Here is a 14,927-nt window from a genome sequence, read left to right as displayed (position 1 = left end):
CATTAGAAGAATATTAGAACGCTTGAAATTTGTTGGAACTGTCTATAGAAAAAGTGTCCTATCTAGCAAGAACATCTACAGTCGAGACTGTCAAGGGCTGTTATTATACCGTATACCATCATAGTGAAAAGTGTATATTGCTTTTGTGCTGAAGTGTGTAACGCACAAAAATATTAGTCTAAAAATTCCGATAGACTCTGAATCACTCTCTGAGTCAATTTAACGTTCATCTGATTGGCTGTTAACTTGTGCGAACAGTACAGGTCGAAATTTTGATGATATTTCGACAATATTCAAAGCCTATTGAAACTGATTGAAATTAAAATTTTAACTTTTCAAAAATCTAAAAAAAATCTGATTTTTGGCTCTATTGAAAGTACCAAGGTGAGGGTAAAAAATTTCCTTTGCAAAATATTTACAAATATATTGGGGCATACAAAGAAGCTATGCGTTAAGAGAAAATGTGCCATACATTTGAAGATTTGTATCCGCTATTAGCAAAAACCTAGACTAAAGTAGATAAATAAAGTGAAATTTTAATTTTCAAATGAGAATATCAAATATTAGTCGGATGGGGCACAGCGAGGACTATAAAGCGGGTGATGCTGATCTTTCCAACCACTTCTTTCTAAATAGTTTTTAACAGGTATTGCAACATATGGTCGAGCGTTGTCATGATGGAATATTGCGGTTTCATGTCTGGCCTCATATTGTGGGCGTTTTTCGGCCAATGATCGCATCGGTAAAGGTTCCCTGTGATGGTCTGGTCAGATTTCAGCGACGCTTGAATCAACTACATATTTGACTTCGGGTTATCGTAATGGATCCATTTTTAATCGCATGTAATGATTCGGTGGAAAAATGATTTTCTTTTATAGCGTTTTCGTTTTCAAGGTATCTCAGCTTCAATTCGTATGATATCCAATTTCCCTGCATTTGGATGAATCCTGCTGCTTGCTAACGTTTTGAAATTGCAGATTGAGTAGTTCCCAATGATTTTGAGTTTGACAACAATCTTCAAGGAGTAATGCTTCCAATTCTTCGTCTTTAAAATTTATTGTCTGGCCTGTGTCAAAATCACCACTTCTGCACCGCACAAACCATCTCTTGGACGTTGAAATCGATCAAACACATAAGCATTGGTAATCGATGTGCTCCAGCGACACTTTATTTCAAATTAAAGAAATAAAGCAAAACTTCCCGCATATGACGCTTTTTTGGTACGAAATTCGACATTTTCAATGCAAAAAAATAACTTTGTTGTTTACACTAAAATGTTTAATACCTAAGTGAGAATAAATGACAGATATGTACCCTTCAAAATGACAAAAATTGATTTCAAAAGATACCCCTTCATATAATACATACACCCATAAATATATTTGAAATTGGATCGAGAAAAAATATTTTAAATCATTTTTAATTTTGAGGCTCCGCCCAAAGTAGGGTACTTTTGTCAAATCTGAACTCAACTACACATTTTCTATAGGCATGGGAAATTTTATTAAAATAGGACTATATGTTTAGAAATTACATATTTCTTTCCACTTTTTTTTGGAATCTTTCTCTACACCTCGGCAAACTACGTAACGATCCGAGTCTCACTCGGCCAAAGTATGTAAAATGATCCCTTGGAAAGACCTTTCGAAGACAGCAGATCTGTTACAACAACAATTGAATCAATGGATGAAACAACTATTAACTCAATTTGATATACAAAAATTATGTTTTGAATTTCTTATAAGGGTGATTTCATGTCAAGTGAACCAACTTTTAAAATCGATGTCTTCGGTGAAGAACTCTCTGAGTTAGAGGGGGTCAAAATTTTACATTTTGACCAAACATGTGTTTTTTCTCATCCATGTAACTTTTTACCTATTGTTCTTAGCAAAATGTGTCCCAAATATTCTAGATATGTAGCTATTTCTTCAATCTTTCGAAAAAAAATAATTAAAAAAAAAAATTTTATATTTTTTTCCGAATCAAAAACTTTTTTGAAGAAAGCTTAGATATTTTCCTCGAAGACCTTAGTGGGGTGCGATCGGAAGACATCGATTTTAAAAGTTGGTTGGTTCACTTGACATGAAATCCCCCATAAAGTAAATATACGTAAGAATTGTTAGAAATGCAATTTTTGCAAACTTCAAAAAAAATTAAAAATTACTCGTGTTTCATGTCCAAATATGGCAGATGATGAAGACATTTTTTGCTTTTATCGCGTTGCACCTTTAGATGACCCTTGTTGCTACGTTTAGCCTTTGGACTTTATGGTTACTTCATAAAACACTACACATTGCGATAGTGCTCATTTATTATTATTATTATTGTTTAAAGTGTTAATCGCTCTTTTTAGCTGATAATTATTTAACAATTTAATAATGGTGATCGTGCTGCAAGAAATAACTAAGTAATAAATATGAAAGCGAAAACTTTGACATCATTCTTAATGATAGAGCGGACGGAAGCTTTTCTCCCACTTGTTCTCACTTGGCGTTTCACTAACTTAGAATAATAGAAAAATACAAAAATGAATGTGTTTGTATGAATGTATTAAATTATTTCCGAATGCAATGATAAGAATCCGTGAAGCATACAAGTCGACTTCGTCCAATCTTTAGGTCTGACGACGACAACGTCAACAACAAGCTGGACAACACAACAACGAAACAATATCAATCAAAATATCGAAGGTTTTGGTTTAGTAGTTTCGGTTTCAGTTTCGTTTTTTTTAGGTTCACAAGGGACCAGTTGTCACATACAAATATCAGTTGTATGGAATAGCGTGAGTGGTGAACAAGTAATTGTGCCAGCAAATTAAAATATACAAAATCCGTCCGTTATAAATTTTCAAAACCGTTAAATTATTCGAAATTAGTTAAATCCTGTGATAGAAAAACAAACAAAACAAACTTGTAAGTGAATTTAAAAATGAACAATAATTTAATCGTGTGTTTAAAAAAAAAAGAAAACAACAAAATTAATAACGTTTAACAAGTTAAACAAATAAATTTAAATATAATTTCTTATTTAATCAACAATAATAGTGCTGCAATTTTATTGTTAGTAATGAGTGCTTAAAACAAACTTAAAGTTTAAATTTCAATTGCATTTAAATTTCAATTCTAATTTGTTTGTATTTTTGTTTTTATTTCAATCTAGTCAACATGTCGAACTCAGATAGCGAAGAAGCGTTTAATATACGCATTGGTTATTATAGACCAGAAACTATGGAAATTGCCAAAAATGAATTACGTGAAACACCAGAAGTTAAAGAGGCTGCTATTAAAGAATTGCGTGAATTATTAAACTCCTGCTCTGACCTTCACTACAGAGATGATGACGATTTCTTGGTTATATTCTTGAGAGCCTGTCATTTCTATCCCCAGAGTGCTTTTGAAAAGGTAATTTATTTAACTTTATCTAAATCTGTTAAATGTACTATTGGAATAATTAAGCCAACATTTTGAAAAAAGAGGATGCAGTAATTTACTATGAGCTTTAGTGTCAGCAAAAGGAATAAGTTAAATGTGTTTAAATTAATTTCCATTTTGCTTGGGTCCCAGTTGGAAATTTCACGACCCTGCTGACTATTTCAACAGCACCAAACTAATGACATACCTCTACTTACTCATACTTTTAATTAAATGTCAGCAGGACAAAAGCAGCAGATTGTCATTAGTACTGAATACGTATGGTTATGATTTTATTAGCACTACAATACTATTGACCTTTGACCATTTAAGGAAAAAATACGGGAAGTTTTATTTTTTTATATTTTTTTTTAAATTTCCCTCTACAGTCGAAAATCTCCTTGTGGGAATATTATTTGAAAATCATTTAATTTTTTTAAATTCTTCATTAAAAACTTAATTACTCTCAAGTAGTGGCACCTTAATGTTTATAGAATTTTGTACTATTTTCATACAAATAAATTATAGCTGCGCTTTTGAACTTTTGTTTAAAAAAATGTGATAAGCTTTAAAATTGGGCCGGTGTAGTTACCAACCAACTGCTGATACTCGTATTAATAAATTACAGACAGTCATATCAAGCGAATTTAATTTTTAATACATAAATATGACTTCATACATATTTCGAAATGCAAAAAGTCAAAAACCTTAATAAATAATATTTATGCAATCAAAAGGAAATTATCACCGTCCAATTAAATATGAATATTTCAAGATTGTGATTTTAACGAAGAAGGAAGTGCAATATTATTGAACTCTGACATTGGTATCTCGAAAATGAGTACATTAAATTGATATGTTGTCTCTTCAGACGCGGAAAGCTGATTTCCAGTCATTTTAATTATAATTTATGGGAATTTGAAGAAATCATTGGGATACAAATCGAATTTTTAGCTTATTAAATACATATAGGCCTGTCACATATTTCGAAATGGTTTCGATTCCGTTCGTTTTTCTTTAAGAATCTTCTTAAATTTGGAAATTCGAAATAGTCTCAATAATTATGTTACATACCATGATACAACAACATAAGGTACACCCAGTAGAAAATAAATTCTCAATTATACAATTCTTGTAACGTCAAACAAAAGAAAATATAAAAAATATGAAAAAAATCAAAATCAAGTTTTGACGTTATAGGGCTAAATATTGAAAACTCTCCCTAGTGATTCTACCTTCTACCTTCTACAATTTCTCATTTTGTACATAAGTATATACAAAACTGTATTTTAGGTAAAGAAATTGATTAAGGAAAACATTTAGGAAAATAAAAAATACAAATATAAATTCCACTTAAATAATGAAGTGATTTTATGTTTTCGGTTTTTATTTTTCTAAAGAAACTTTCGATCGGAATGAAATATTGTAACAATTGATTGATTAGTTTTTCGCAATTCATTAATGGGTGCCCCGAGACTAGACGATAGTGTGCTGGATTATCAATGGGGGTTGCAGGTTCGATTCCCGCCAGAGACTGTGACTGTATCTGCAGACAAGCACAACGCACAGTGTGTTTGTTTTCTTTAACAAACAAATATTTTAAGTTCTACTTAGTTTGCTCTGTATTTATTCAAATAAGGCAACAGCCTTTTAATATTGAATTTTTTTTCAGAAAAATTTTAGAATTTTACTTCAATCACGATTTTTTTTTTTGGTTTTCTTAAGATTTTTATAATATTTGTTAATATCGAAAATTCAAACTTAATTTCCAAATTTCCAAATTTGCGGCAAATTTCGAAATTTTTGTTTTTCTAATTTTTTTTTAGAATAAATTCAGAATGTTGTGATAATTTCGAAAATTCGAACTTAATTTCGAAAATATTTTAATACCTTGGAAATTTTTTAATTTCGAAAATTCAATTTAACTTCGAAATTTCCTTTTGCAGATTTTAGAATCTGCAAAATTTGAATCTGAATCTGATTTAGCATTTTTTGTTAATTTCGAAAATTCGAACTTAATTTTAAATATTTTAATCCCTTGGAAATGCTAGAATTTTACAAGAAATAATTATATTCCTGTTTGTGTCTGAAGTTAATAAGTTTTAAAAACATTTCTGTGCTTTTTGTTCATATTTGAACGTTTTTTATTAATTTAGAAAATTCGAACTTAATTTCCAATTTTTTTATTCCTAGAAAATGATAAAATTTTACTGAAAATCATTATTTTCTTGGTTTAATTATGTTTCTAAGCATTTTGGTTAAATTTAATTTCATCAATTTCGAAAATTTTAAAAAAATAATTCCTGAAAAAATTTAAAATTTCGAACTTAAGTTCGAATTTTCATAATTTGTAGAAAATTTCGAAATGTTGACAGAAATTAAAAATTTTTGAAGTAATAATGACTTCCTCTAGTTGTTTGTTAAATAAAACTTCATCGATTTTTTTAATTTCGAAAATTCGAACTATTAAAAATTATTACTTTTTGGTTTAATTAAGTTTTCAAAGCATTTCTTTTAAATTTGCACATTTTTAGTTAATTTCGAAAATTCGAAGTTAATTTCGAATTTTCCAAATTTGAAGCAAATTTAAAAATTTATTATGAAATTAATAAGTTTTGAAGTTTTAGTAAATTTTCTGTATTTTTTGTGAATTTCGAAAATTCAAACTTAATTCCGAAGTATTTAATTCATAAACATTTTCAAATTTAACTTAAACATAAAATTTTTGGTTTCATTAAGTTTTCCAAGCATTTCTTTAATTTAAAATTTTGATTAAAATATTTATTTTTTTCTAAGTTCTAATATGTGTTTCATTTTGCAGATTTTTGGTATTCGAAAATTCGTACTTAAGTGAAGTTATTAAGTTTTGATTAATTTCGAAAATTCGAACTTAAAGTAAAATTGTATTTATTTGGAAAATTTAGCTTGATAGTTTTAATAATTTAAGTTTGCTGTGCTTTTTGTTCAAATTTGAGCAATTTTGGTAAGTTCGAAAATTCGAACTTTGTCTCGAAATTTCAGAAAAATTTTTGATAATTATGATAAAATTATCAAAATTTTGCAGTGGTTTTTGAAAATTGATACGGGTTTTGTTAAGTTGGAAAATTTCGGAATTGTCAGAGGTGTAATTCGATTCGAATTATATTCGCAAGATTTTCTTCTCGAAACGAATTACAAATTTTTTTTAGCTGTGTCTTTTTTTTTGATCACCTTTAAAATATAGTGAGCAATGTTAAATAATTTAAATATTGCATGTTAGGTAATTGAAAACATTCTGAATGTATGAAAATAATTGAGTAATTCCTTAATTATAGTTGGTATATTCTGAATTCCAAAATAAAGGCAATAAAACAATTACTGATAAGTTTGCACTTGAATTAAATTAATAACACTAATATTAAACAGTTTAAGAAACATTTACAATAATAATTTAAATTACCATGTTTATATTGCTCACAAAATAATGGCGATAACGAGTAACAAGTTTAAATGGTACTTACCTTATCGAACAGCAAATGGTCAGTTCAAGATACATACATGATTTTACAGTCCTCATTAGGTCAGATAAAGAATAAAGCATATCTATCGGCTACCACCTTTCATGTGTGTATGTTTTATAGCAATACTAAACTATAAGTTTATCTTTTCCTATAATTATAGATGAAAACCACCGCCGCATTCCGTAAGGAAAATGCCGCCCTTTTGCATGGTTTGGTAATCGAACAAGTTAAAGAGAAATTTGTTAATTTTGGTGTCATAAATGTCTTGAAAAATTGTGATCAACTTGGACGTCGTGTTTTGATTGTTAACTGTGGTGAATTGTGGAATCCAAATGAAGTGCCTTCTGATGATGTTTTCCGTATGTTGTATATGGTACATATTGCCGCTCAGTTGGAGGAGGAGACACAAATACGTGGTGTCGTTTGCATAATGGACTTTGATGGTCTTTCCATGAGACAAGTTAAAGCCTTGACGCCCAGCTTCTCGAAACGTTTGTTGACCTTTATACAAGACGCTATGCCACTGCGTATGAAGGAGGTACATTTCGTGAAACAGCCCTTCATCTTCAAAATGGTTTGGTCTCTCTTCAAGCCATTCGTTCGTGAGAAATTGAACAAGAGAGTAAGTTGAAGAAAGAGTTTAATGTGTGTAACATAGTTTTAAATATACCTGTTTGTTTTTTACAGATGCACTTCCATGGCAGTGACATGAAATCATTGCACAAATTCTTGGATCCCGAATTTTTGCCTGAAAACTATAAGGGTAATCTGCCAAAAATTGACTATGACGGTAAAGATTGGCTACCAGCTGTAGAGAAACATACAGACTTTGTCAATGAATGGTCTGAATTTGGCCCCGCCAAGTGGTAAATTCCACTCAGTAAATTTCTAAGACTAAATTTAAAGCATTCCTTAGACAAGTATAATAAAGATTGATTTTGATTATAAGAATAAAAACAAAAATAAATAAAAAAAAGAGTTTATAAATATTTATATTACAGTGAGTTTTCTATATGTTTATTCGTACATATTTCATTTTGAATGCAATACGATTAGCAACAACAAATTATATATGATTTTTGTTTTTACAATGTTTGATGATGCGTTTTTCTAGGACCCCAAATGAGTCTTAATTAATAAAATGTGTTAGTTTGTTTTTTGTTTTCTTTTTCTGGGAGTAAAGCTTAAAATAATGTATATTTTTAATTTAATTATAGATTGGAAATTATAAATTAAATGTTCCACCAATCTCCTGTTTAAATTAATATCTTTGCGTTAATAATTATCATTTTGTGTTTGTTTTTTCCCATTTTAAAACAAAATTAATAAATACAATCTTTTTTTTTTTAAAAAAAAATAACAAACAAAAATCCATTTTAAATAAATCCAATTAATTTTCTAATGTTTTGAATAACGCACAATTTACTAGAAATGTGATTTATATAGATAGGTATGATTTTATTTCCACTCCGTTCGTTGAATGCCAACCATATACGTTGAAAACTTATGGCAGGATTTTAAGGTGACATGAAAATTTCAAATGTAATGGAGAGAACGTAAAACTACTCCTCTTAGAGAATCATAGAAGCAGGATCTTCAATAAATTCTTGGAAGTGTTGCAACCATTTGGCAGCTACGGCACCATCAACAGTTCTGTGATCGGCTGATAGGGTGACCTTCATTACATTGACTTCCTTGAAACTGGAAAATTATAAAAATAAAAAGTATTTTACAAATGGTTTTTTTTCATGTGGTTATTAGTGGTTATTTACCCTTTAAGGCTGTCAGGATCCGCAATCAGTTTCTTTTCGGTTGTGCCTACAGCTAAAATGCAAGACTGTGGTGGATTGATGACAGCACAAAATTGTGTAACTCCTAAAAGTATACAATAGAGTTTATAGAAATTAAAATAATTAAATACACAATTGAACTTAATTTAAAAGTGTTTAATCATTAAGAAATATATAGTGGAGAAGGGAATATCAATCAAATTTTTTTTTTATTTTTCATACCCTTATAAAAACCTTAAATAAAATAAACATTTTATTAGGATGACTTTACAAACAAATAATTTTCTAAGCCAATTGAAAGGCTTTTAATGCCGAATCTTATATATTAAAAGAGAAATAAAAAATTACATTTCAGTTTTTAGGTAAAAAACCAAAAAAATCGGTTTTGGTGGGGTTGCTGATGTTAAAATCACCGAAATATCAATATTTTGATGATTTTAAAATCTAAGTCACATGATCATATTAGAATTGATATTTATATAGTTTTCTCAGAAGAACAATAACAATTTTAAAACATAAATAAAAGAGTCCAATCTGCAAAAGACTAATAGATGGGAACTCTATTGTACAATTTTTTTAAATTGAGCGATCTATAGTTAATTCTTTTATGTTTTTTCAGAAACATATAAAAGCCTATTTCTTGAACTTTTAGATCTTAACTCTCTAACCCGCAAGAGTGCCTCAAGGCATGCATTACAAAACACCAATTATCTCAAAAAGTAATTCTAATTTTTTTTAATTTAACGGTGACTTAAAGATTTTTTAACATTTCCCTCGAAGGTCGAAATGCATTGACTGTTAGTTTTGTTCTATCAGATGTTTTGTGGGTGATGTCATAATTTTAGCACGTGAAATTTTGTGTGTGATTTTTTTTTAAATCAAAGTTTTACTAACTTTTAGCCGCCCGATCTATTCGAAATATTTTTTTTTTTTTTTAAAGGTAAGATATTCTTCTTTCAGTCTATGAATTTGTAAATGTTAAACAATTAACAAAAAATGTGTTGAGAACGCAAAAACTTAGGGGTAAATTTATAATATCGACCACTTTCCAATCTGGTTATGTTTTCTTTTTACAGGAGAATGCTATCGAAATAAAGTGTAATACTACTGTAATTCAATTGCTTGACTATGATTCAAGGCATGAATTACACTTGCTTTCAACTTGTATTCTAGTAAGAATGCTTATCAGCGTTTTAAAAGAAATATTTAATAACTATATTTGGTTGTACAATGTTGGTCCAACCTTTTGAAAGGATTCTAATTTAATAATGGCATCGGTACTGTCACTCTCGTAGTTTTAATAGGTATAAAATCAATAAATTCTATTGTTTAATTTAAAAAAAACCTAAGACTATGTTAAATCTGTAGCAAGCATAGCTAGTTTTGAAAGAGAAATTTTTCAAATTAAAAGAAATTTTAATCACTATTATTGTTATTTTTTTCTCTAAATATGAATATCTTTAAAAGTTGTAGTGCTAGGCACCTTAATTATTCCTTTAAGAACAACAAAAAAATTGCCGAAAATTCCACACTAACATTTCAAAATTTCCAAAAAGATATTGCCGGGAATTCTTGAAAAATTTTTCCCGCGTAGGAACCCTAGTACCGTTGTATAATTAAACATTGTATATACTCAATGATAACTGAAGGAAAAACTGGTCATTTGAGTTATATCAAGACAATGTGCCATAAGTGCAAACAAAGTAAGAGCACCTCAAAAATTTATACAAAAAATAAAGCAAGTAAGAGAGCTATATTCGGCTGTGCCGAATCTTATATACCCTTCACCAAATTTTTTTTTAAAAAGTTTTTTCCAAATTTTTTTTTAATTTATAAAATTTTTTTTTTTTAAATACCTAGAATTTTTTGATGAAAAAAAAAATTCGGGTTCAAAAATATTTTTCCCGATTTTGACCCATTGTAGGTCCAATTTACTATATCCTTATATACATCGTTGCAATGGACTTTGAAATATCTATCATTAGATATCCATATTGTCTATATTAAGGAGAGATATATATCAATAATCTAGATTGTCCTGGTTTTTTCCTTATATCTCAGCCAATTGTGGGCTGATTTTTTAGATTTTAAATAGCAACCGAACCGGGTCTATAGCGGATATATTAATGTATGAATATGTAAGTTATTTGGGGGCTACGGAAAGTTGATTTCAACATACAGACGAACTCACGGTCATACGAACATGGGTATATCGACTCCACTATCTACAACGATCCAGAATATATATACTTTATGAGGTCGCAAATAAAAAAAATGTAGAAATTACAAAACGGAATGACAAACTTATATACCCTTGCCACTCATGGTGAAGGGTATTTTGAAGAGTTGTTGAATTCACTTCTAACCCCCATTAACACGAAGTCTGGTTAAGCCTTAACTAATAGTTATACTGGTGGTTAAAATTATTTCTGTATGAAAACTGTCAGTATAACTATTAGTTAAAACATAACCAGACTTCGTGTTACTGGGAGTAAGGAATTAATTTAAATATTTTTGATGGAGGTGGCCAGCTTTATTGGGATTAAGGGAGAAACTGTGATTAGTTTTGATAATTGTTTAGTCTTTGATACAGATCCATGGGTCTGAATATTTCTCCATACAAATATGTATCATCGAAATAGTTTTTTGAGAATTAACAAATAATTAAAATTTTGATTTGGACACTCAATTGAAAGGGGAATATGAAATTGTTTACCTAAAATATTGACTACAACTTATTATTTTCTATTATTTGATCATATTTTCTTAATTTTTCACATAAAATTTAACTTTGTTCACTAATATAAGTGATCACAGATTTGATTATTGTTTATGTTTATATATAGAAAATATGAGATTCCATTTCGATTAAATTTTTTAATATTTTTTTCGCGATTTAACGCCTAGGTGAAGTATCTAAAGCATGTTTATCAAAATCATTTTCAAACTGCACTGAAAATGAAAAGTTTTTCTAAACTGTTTTTTATTAATTTATTTTGAAACTTTTCTGGATTAAAATTAATTTACTTATGATTTTCGATAGCGCTATGAGTTATTATTTTTTTAATAGATTATTATGATTACTAATTGTGAATTTATTTGTTTACTTACCGAACATGCCCAAATTTGAAACACTGACGGTGCCTCCTTGGAATTCATGAGGTTGCAGTTTGTTTTCACGTGCTTTACCAGCTAATTCCTTAACATTTTGGGAAATTTCAACAACGCCTTTACGATCAGCGCTAAAAACGATGGGGGTGATTAAACCCTTATCAGTTGAAACAGCAACGGAGACATCAACATTGTCGAACCTGAAATAAACAGATAATTTAATATGTAATTAAAGAGGAATAATAATTTAATAATTTTCAATATTTGTTTTGCTAAATAAAGCCCATGCAAATATTTTAAAAGAATGTAGCCAAGAAACGTGATACAAATTAATTAAAAAGTATCAACATAAATGTTTACACAATTTCCAAAGCGAAAACATTCAATATTATTAAAACAACTAATGAACTACTTACTGTCTGATTACATTGCCCATCCAATAAGAGTTTGATTCGGGTACTTTACGACAAGCGACGGCAGTGGCTTTGATAATGAAATCGTTGACAGATACTTTAACTCCTTGTTTCTCATGTTTTTTATTAACTTTAGCACGGAGTTTCATGAGCTGTAAGTTAATAACATTTTATATAATTTATATATTTTAAGGCGTAATGTAATTCAATGTAATACTTACATTATCCACTTGGCACTCTACAGTTACGTAGTAATGAGGTATTTGTTGTTTCGACTCCAGTAAGCGCTTGGCAATAACACCTCTAACATTGCTGACAGGGATGTCAATGTAGCCTCCTTGGGGAGCGGTAACTGTTGCAGCGGCTGGTGCAGCTGCGGCTTTGCCTGCAAGATCGGAGGATTTAATGGAACCATGAACACCACTGCCACGTCCTGCATGCAAAGGTAGGTGTGATTAGTGCAAAGCAAATAAAGGTTAAAAACACAAAAGGGAATTTTAATTGAATAAACCTTCTAAACGTAATTGCTGGGCTTCAGCCAATTTTTTTGCCATGGGGCTAGCATAAACCCGTGGACCACGTTGTTCCACAGCGGTTAAACCCTTACCGCCTTCAGGAGCGGGAGGTGCAGCTACTGGTGGTGGTGGAGCAACAGCAACAACTGGTGGTGGTGGTGGGGGAGCGGCAGCAGCTGGGGCAGGTGCTGGGGCTGCTGCGGGTGCCGCTGGACCAGCAGTGTCTTTGAAATCCTTAAAGGCAGCAACATCAGCTTCATCCTGAACGATGATACACACCAATTTACCAATTGGTACATCTTTAGTACCGGCAGCGATCATGATTTTTGCCAAATAACCCTCCTCAGGTGTTTCGAAACCCATGGTGGCCTTGTCGGTTTCAATTTCAGCCAATAAATCACCTGAAAATTTATATTTTAATAACAGTTCAAACAATTTTCTTTATATTGATTTTTCAGAGTTACTTACCTTCATTCAATTTGTCACCTTCCTTCTTTTCCCAACTAACAATGGTACCCTGGTCCATAGTTGGTGATAAAGCTGGCAAAGCAACTTTGATATGATCGGGATAATCGGCGTAAGCACGCACAAAATTTGTGTTCCATACTCCCAAAGGTTTTGTTTGATTGGACAAAATTTTTCCAGAAGATCTTTAAATGAAATATGTGCATGAATTAAACAATGCAAAGTACTTTAGTACAACAAATTCCATATTATAGTTAAATTTAACCTAAACCAATAACCACAACATTTTTTTACGAATTAATAAAGGAAAATCTGATCTTTAACAAATGTTAGCAAATATTAAATTTGTTTACTAGCTTGAGTGCATGAATCAATAGGTATTTATGTAGGAAAACTATTTATTTCAAGAGTAAATTGCCTTTGAAACGTATTTATATAAATTTAATCTTCATCAAACATAATAGGTATTAAATGAAAAACCAAACCTTTTAACTAATTTTTAAATTCAAAGAAAACAAAAACACTTAAATGAAACGCAACCACCTACCGAGAAATACTATATTCTGATAATTGGTCAATTCTGTCGAAAAGATAACAATTTAATTATAAATACACAGTTTGTACAATAGTACACACACAATCGCATAAACTATCGCAATAAACAAAATTTTAACATGCGTGTAAACAAAAACAAACAAAACATTTTAGCAAAGGCTTTTTGTTGGTCTTTCCTTTTCTATATTATAAATCTTATTGTAGTGTCTTATCAGTGGCGTCATTAGCTGATAGTGGTGGCATCATTCGACTGATGAATGTTAGTTAATTTTGTAATTACAGTTTCCCCAACATTTCTTTCAAATATCCACCACCCCCCTTCCTAGAACAATCTACTCAATTCGGAAAATATAATATTCCATTGGTGTATTTATTTTGCAATTCTATTCATAACATTGTCGCTTGTTGTTACGTCGTATTTTACTTTTCCATACTCATTAATGTAACAAACCAAAGAGTTTTTTCAATATTTTTTGCCATAACGAACAACTGACATTGGGTTACACAACATTTTATAACCTTAAAAAACTGCATAAAATTTGCACTTGCATTCACTTTTCTGTGTTGATTGGTTGTGTTACAACAATTATCACGGTTTGTTATGATTTGGGATGCCCACCTGATCAAAGATAAATTCCTGGCTGCTTGTGAACTAAGAACACGGGCAGCTGAACGCGTTGCACTGGTCACTGTTCTACGGAAAATCCATTCATTACGGCTGGCGATTGTTCTCAACATTTTTCGACAGACTTGTTGTAGTTTGTCAATTCCGATATACTACAGTTGATTTGTTTTATTGGAGTATTTTGTCGTCACTTTTGATTAAAACAATTTAAAGTTTCGTTCGAATAGTACTGCTAATTGTTAACCGATTTCCACCGACCTTTTTACACCTTCAGTAGGTCAAATCGTATCTCGAATCGAACTAGAGAATTTTCCAAATTGTCAAAATCATTTGACATATCAAATTTGCAAAGTCAATATGCTGCTTCTTACTACATCATTCACCTAGTACTGTTAGCTAACTAAATACAGTGTTGCAAACAAAGGTACCAAAGAGACCGGTATTGTGTACTTATTTATTGTATTAACAAAAATGAAAATAATAAATTATGAACAAATGCAAAACTGATATAATTTCTTGATTTAAATCATTGATTTTATAATG

At 30.2% G+C, this 14,927-nt stretch overlaps 2 protein-coding genes across 2 annotated transcripts; one reads left to right on the top strand and one right to left on the bottom strand.

Annotated features, from left to right (window-relative positions):
* The first annotated feature begins 2,724 nt into the window (after positions 1-2,724).
* On the top strand, positions 2,725-7,903 carry LOC135952375 (retinaldehyde-binding protein 1). Its single transcript, XM_065502275.1, has 4 exons — positions 2,725-2,912; positions 3,160-3,401; positions 7,071-7,532; positions 7,598-7,903. Exons 2-4 carry the CDS (start codon positions 3,165-3,167, stop codon positions 7,778-7,780), a joined length of 882 nt encoding a protein of 293 aa, XP_065358347.1. The 5' UTR covers positions 2,725-2,912; positions 3,160-3,164; the 3' UTR covers positions 7,781-7,903.
* muc (dihydrolipoamide S-acetyltransferase muc) lies at positions 7,900-14,703 on the bottom strand. Its single transcript, XM_065502274.1, has 8 exons — positions 14,379-14,703; positions 13,208-13,389; positions 12,736-13,140; positions 12,446-12,657; positions 12,228-12,376; positions 11,812-12,011; positions 8,683-8,785; positions 7,900-8,611 (listed from the first exon to the last, which is right to left on the bottom strand). Exons 1-8 carry the CDS (start codon positions 14,495-14,497, stop codon positions 8,482-8,484), a joined length of 1,500 nt encoding a protein of 499 aa, XP_065358346.1. The 5' UTR covers positions 14,498-14,703; the 3' UTR covers positions 7,900-8,481.
* Between the last annotated feature and the right edge of the window lie 224 nt (positions 14,704-14,927).

Source organism: Calliphora vicina, chromosome 2 (genome assembly GCF_958450345.1).
Source record: "Calliphora vicina chromosome 2, idCalVici1.1, whole genome shotgun sequence".
Classification (NCBI taxonomy): Eukaryota; Metazoa; Arthropoda; class Insecta; order Diptera; family Calliphoridae; genus Calliphora; species Calliphora vicina.
This window is presented reverse-complemented; position numbering and strand designations above follow the sequence as displayed.

Excerpts from the sequence above, each read along its gene's own strand:
- LOC135952375 (XM_065502275.1), top strand. The coding sequence starts at position 3,165 with ATGTCGAACTCAGATAGCGAAGAAGCGTTTAATATACGCATTGGTTAT. Across the intron at positions 3,402-7,070 it reads CCCAGAGTGCTTTTGAAAAG|ATGAAAACCACCGCCGCATT; the intron begins GTAATTTATTTA and ends CTATAATTATAG. Across the intron at positions 7,533-7,597 it reads GTGAGAAATTGAACAAGAGA|ATGCACTTCCATGGCAGTGA; the intron begins GTAAGTTGAAGA and ends TGTTTTTTACAG.
- muc (XM_065502274.1), bottom strand. The coding sequence starts at position 14,497 with ATGTTGAGAACAATCGCCAGCCGTAATGAATGGATTTTCCGTAGAACA. Across the intron at positions 12,658-12,735 it reads CCAGCAATTACGTTTAGAAG|GACGTGGCAGTGGTGTTCAT; the intron begins GTTTATTCAATT and ends CTTTGCATGCAG. Across the intron at positions 12,377-12,445 it reads TAGAGTGCCAAGTGGATAAT|CTCATGAAACTCCGTGCTAA; the intron begins GTAAGTATTACA and ends ATTAACTTACAG.